The 5,917-nt window shown below is 34.0% G+C and overlaps 1 protein-coding gene across 1 annotated transcript; it reads left to right on the top strand.

Annotated features, from left to right (window-relative positions):
- The first annotated feature begins 1,675 nt into the window (after positions 1-1,675).
- LOC125491097 lies at positions 1,676-5,203 on the top strand. Its single transcript, XM_048632189.1, has 3 exons — positions 1,676-2,743; positions 2,820-2,952; positions 5,186-5,203. Exons 1-3 carry the CDS (start codon positions 1,941-1,943, stop codon positions 5,201-5,203), a joined length of 954 nt encoding a protein of 317 aa, XP_048488146.1. The 5' UTR covers positions 1,676-1,940.
- The last annotated feature ends 714 nt before the right edge of the window (positions 5,204-5,917 follow it).

Genomic DNA, 5,917 nt, shown 5'->3' with positions numbered 1-5,917 from the left:
GCCATGTCATATAGACGTATGTGCATATTGCTAACAAAATATAATGTCAATTTGCTTTCACTATTGATATTGACGCCTAGTCCTTTCCAGTCCAGAGTTTTAAACACATCTTCCAATGCATCACGGAACAGTATCTGAGAAATTACGTCCTCCTCCCTCACGCCCCTTTGCCTATGGATAGATCTTGTGGCTGGTTCTATACTTGGACAGTAATCGTTTCAGTGTCATTAGGCACTTCAGCGCCTCGATGTATCGTCAATCTATTTTAGATATCTGCAAGGATGCCAGAACAGCCCAGATCTCGACGGAGTCAAAATTTTCATAGTCTACGAAAGCTAGGCACAGAGGTCGATTATATTCTTCCTTCTTCTGTATAATCTGCCGAACTGTGTGTATGTGGTCTACGGTGCTATAGCCCCCACGGAATCCGGCATGCTCTAGCGGCTGAAATTCATCAAATCAAGTCTCGTGATGACTGTTATAAATGTACATAAACATCTTATTCACGTCGTCAAGAGTGTGATCAGTCTATAGGTTTTTAAGAGCAATTTGTCTCCTTTCTTGAAAAACAATATAGACCTACACATCCGGGGTTCTGGCTGTTGCGCATGTAAAGCGTACAATTGGGCATAGAAGTCCTTGATCGCTGCGACTATCTCCGGCTTAGAATCGTCGATTTTGCTACGGCTGGTTGACAATTTTGTCATTAGGGTCACTTCAAGTCGCTTAGCAAAGACATTCGATCCTCGGTTTTGTTTAATAGCTTCTTCAATCCGCTGTGTGTTGAAGCACCGGAGGTCACGATTGGCCTTGCGTATCATTTTGTTGAGAGCCTCTAGTTCTGACGGAATGGTCCAGCACAAGCGTTTTATCTCCATAAGTCCAAGAGTCTCCCCTGATAGCTTAGACTTCCTTCCCGTGTGTTACATTGCACCGAACCTAGTGCCATCTTTCTGTATTGCATTGATCACGTCGTTGCAGGCTTCTTCAATGTGTGTAGTAGTTACGTAGTAGATACGTCAAATATATTTTTTAGCTCCATCAATGAAACCGTTCGGACCCCGCAGTGGTCTGGCGCAGAGTTGGTGAGAAGGTGGACTTCATCAGTCACCGTTCTCCAAGCTTTAGGTTGATATTCAGAGTTCCTCTGAGTATACGGTGATTAAACCGATTGATCACTGATATATCTCTGAATATGTGCCACCTTATCAGTCATGATTTCATTTTTCGGTTTGCACCAGGTCCTCCTTCTTTGCGGTTTCTTTTTGAAGAAAGAGTTCATCAAAGAAAGCCCCTGAATTTCTGCGAAGTTTCAGCTTCAGCCCTCTGTCATTTATTTAAGTATTTTTTTGTTCACTTAATATAGAGTAAATTTTGTTTTAAGTAACATTCATTCTTGTTTTACAATCGCCAAGAACAGTACCATTTTTATTCGTCTATGTTTACATTCGATATTAAAAATAGCTATAACAGTGAAAACTTAAATCTATTTCCATAATAATAGTAAGCATGTGCCAAATAATAAGTACAAGTGTTATCTATTAAAAATATTTGGTAAATAACAAATAAAATAAGAAAGTGAAATTCGTAAAAATAAAGCGCTAAAGGAGTGTTAAAACAATACTTAAAATGCTTTGCGGACATAAAAGTCTATAAATAACAATATTATAATGAACAAAGTGATATAAAATGATCTAAAAAGTGATATAAAGTGATAAAAAAACAGTTATTCTGATTACGTTATTTAATCAAGTCCAAAGTCCAATAACTGCCAAATCAACAAAAACAAAAATTTGATGAAATAGATCATAAGTTTCACATCTAATAACATCGACTCAATAGCGCAGTCGGCTAAGAGCTTGTCTTTTTGCCTTATAAGCATTCTCAAGCGAGAGACACGAGTTCGATCCCCGCTCCGACCGACAATTTTTGTAAGAAATATGGAGTCTCCAAGCAACATAACACTACGAAGAAAAGCTAGGAGACACTCCGAAACTGATAATACAAAAAATTACTCGTCCTCAACACTAGATGGCAGCACAAATAGCTTACCGAATATATCAACAGAAAGTTGTGATAAATTGGAAGACTTACGACACGAATTAGACGACATAAAAATCCAATTATCTATAGCGCACGAAGAAGTAAAAAACTTATCACTCGAAAATGCTTCTCTGAAGGCCTCATTGGAAGAAATGAAAAAGAAATGCGTACTTTACAAAAAAGTTACATGCGACGTAACACCAAAGAAAACTAAGCAGACTTCATCTACTCCAAAGAAAACCAATGGCTCAAAAGTTTCCAAGCCAAAAAATGTTACACTTATGAATACATCATATACTACTACAGCAACACAGACCGATACAGTACTGCCAAATGCCACAAAATACCAATATGAACCAATTACAACTAAAGACGGAGCTATGAAACCTAAAAACAATGCGAAGAAACACAATATCTGTATAATAAGCAGCAACAAAAATAACAACATCACTGAGATCGCTGAAAATACATTCCAAGGAAATTATAGATACTGTCACCATATCCACACAAATGGTAATATTGCTACACTTATCTCAAGTATAAAAACTACATTAAAAAACTACACAAAGAACGATTTTTGTGTCATTATGATTGGCGAGGAAGACTTCAAATGCACAAGTAACTACTTTGACGTGATAAGTCAGATAAGGACTACACTTCAAACCATAGATTTCACGAATATAGTCATCTGCCTACCAACATTTAAGATCATATATCTAAGTTTTAATGTATAACTGTTTGTTATCCCTAACAAATAAAATAAAATAAAATAAAACATACAACTGCTCCCACAGCAAAAACATGTTCAACTGGAGAGTTGAAACGTTTAATAACCTTTTATGGTTAGACGTCACCACTCACAAGTATGCGCACATTCTTGACTCTAATCTGCAACTGACATATGATTATGTAACTTATAATATGAAATATGGAACTGTCAACAACAATGGAATGAACAATATATTTTACAAATTAAAGGAACTATTAAATAAAATCAGTAATCTAGACACTTCTTACATTAATAACAAAATCGTGAATGACGATAATATAGGACATGTTTCGGAGACCAAGAGTAAAAATAATAGCAATAATTTTTTTCTTTTATAAATACCTATATATTATGCATCAAAATATTGCAGGGCTTATTAATAAATCCGATAGGCTTATTTTGCATGTAAAAGAACTACAAGAAAGGCAAGTTCAAGTTGATGTAATTTGCGTTACTGAACATTTCATGCCGTCGGGTCATGAAGACATACTCAGCATTCCAAACTATCAATTAGCTTCATATTTTTCGAGAAAAACCAAATGTAGGGGAGGTGCTTGTATTTTAGTACGAAATGGACTACGATACAAGGAACTAACAGGAGTAAAAAAATACTCCGTTCCAAATTATGTAGAATGTTGTGCAGTAGAATTGTTAGATCATAAGACCATTATTATATGTTTGTATAGAGTCCCCCTTAAAAAGGAGAATTATGATATATTTTATGAATGCTGTGAAAATATACTTAAGAAAGTTTATAACAAAAAAGATGTAAAGATTATTTTATGTGGAGATTTTAATATAAATATTTTAAACAATACTAGACAAACACAGGAGTTCCAAAATTTACTGTTAAGCTATAATTTGAAACTTGAATTTAATGAGCCCACTAGGCTGATAAGTAAAACCTGCCTAGATAATTTTGCACATAATATCCGACGTGACTGTAAAGGCGATGTCTTAGACTTAGGACTATCGGATCATACAGCACAGCTTTTACAATTACCAGTCAAAAAACTTACGCTTTTAATTATTTACTAATGAGAAGACGGCACTACAGCAATGAAAATTTAACAAAATTTAAATCATATCTGTCTAATTATTCGTTTACAGAAATTTATCATATGGAAGATCCAAATAAAGCGTATTGTCAATTTATGGAATTCTTCAATATGTTATATGAACAGTGTTTCCCTGAAAAAATTATTAGAAAACCGATAAACAGGAAAGAAAAATGGATTTCGCGTGGGATCAAAATATGTAGTAAGAAGCAAAGAAAACTACTTTGGGCATATCGACTTTCTCCGACCGACCAAAAGAAAGCAAAATTCGATAGGTATAAAAATATGCTGAAACGTATAATAAAGTTGACTAAAAAAGCTCAAAATAATCACTTAATCCGCACCTCATGCAATAAATCAAAAACGACTTGGCAAATCATAAATAAAAATAAAAATATGCTACTTAAGCCACCGATAAATACTATTAAAACTAATAATACAATTATAACTGACCCTATTGACATCGCAAAATGTTTTAATGACTATTTCATAGATAAAATCAGCTCTACAGATGAATCTATATCCCCTATGACCAATAGCACAGGAGATTCTTTCTTAAATTCAATGTCTCTTGAGCTATCTACATCAAATGACATTATTAAGATAATCAAATCATTAAAAAACACAAACAGCGTCGGACACGATGGCCTCTCAACGAAGGTTATTAAGTTTGTCTCAGAAGCAATAGCTCAACCACTAAGCCACATACTTAATGTGTGTATAGAGAAGGGCACATTCCCTGACCTATTAAAAATAGCAATAATAAAGCCTATGTTTAAAAAAGAAGATCCGGAAAATATGAAATACTATAGACCTTTAGCGATGCTATCAGTAATATCAAAAATATTTGAAAAATATATCCACCAAAAACTATATCTCTATCTGACAAAACGTAAAATACTGTGCCCAGAGCAAAAAGGTTTTCAAAAAAACAAAACAATTGACATGGCGATATTTGATCATTTAAACTACATTATAATGAATATCGACAAGAGAATACCAATATGCTCAATATTCATGGACATGTCAAGCGCATTTGATTGCGTTGATCATAGAATATTATTAAATAAACTCCAATCATATGGTATCAGGGGCAATGTACTTCGATTGTTTGAAAAATATCTCTGTAACAGAATGCAGATAACAGAAATATCAAACATAGATTTAAAAACCGGATATGTTAATACTTTCTCGTCCAATCCTAAAAAAGTTAAATATGGAGTACCCCAAGGCAGTGTACTGGGACCACTTCTATTTTTAATATATATCAATGATCTTCCGAGACATATAACACAACCTCTCATACTATTTGCAGATGACAGCACAGCCATAATTAAATGTAATAATTTTGATGAATATGAAAATGACATTAACAAAACATTAATAGACGTTATAAAATGGCTAAAAGACAATAATCTACAAATAAATGTTGACAAAACTAAAATTATTCACTTTTGCCAAAGATCAAAACCGCCCCAAATAAGAATAGCCTATGAGGATAATATCATTGAAGAAGTATCATCAACCAAATTCTTGGGCTTGGTGATAGACAGTAAAATAACGTGGAAACCACATACTGAAGAACTTCTAAAAAAACTTAGTCGATCAGCCTATGCACTCCATCAACTCAGAAAGGAAGTTAATTTGGATGCAGTGGTAACTTCATACCATGGTTTTGTATCATCTGCACTTAAATACGGAATAATATTTTGGGGAAATTGTAGCAATAACGTACAAATCTTCAAAGCACAAAAGAGATGTATTAGGGCTATGTGTAATCTAAAGAACACTGATAGTTGTGCACCCTACTTTAAAAAACTGAAGTTGATGCCATTACCATGCATATACATTTATGAAATAGGTGTCTTTGTGCATAGTCATCTTTATTTATTTTCAAAAAAATCCAATGCACGAATGCGCAATGTACCTCTTCGTTCACCGTACATTAATCAACTCTCATTACCAAGTTGCAAAACAGCACTAATGAGAAAAAATATCATAAATATGGCTCCTCTTATATATAATAAAATTCCACAAGCCCTAAAAA

The sequence above is a fragment of the Plutella xylostella genome, chromosome 31 (genome assembly GCF_932276165.1).
Source record: "Plutella xylostella chromosome 31, ilPluXylo3.1, whole genome shotgun sequence".
NCBI lineage: Eukaryota > Metazoa > Arthropoda > Insecta > Lepidoptera > Plutellidae > Plutella > Plutella xylostella.
The sequence above is the reverse complement of the archived record's forward strand: the minus strand, read 5'-3'. Positions and strand labels throughout refer to the sequence as shown.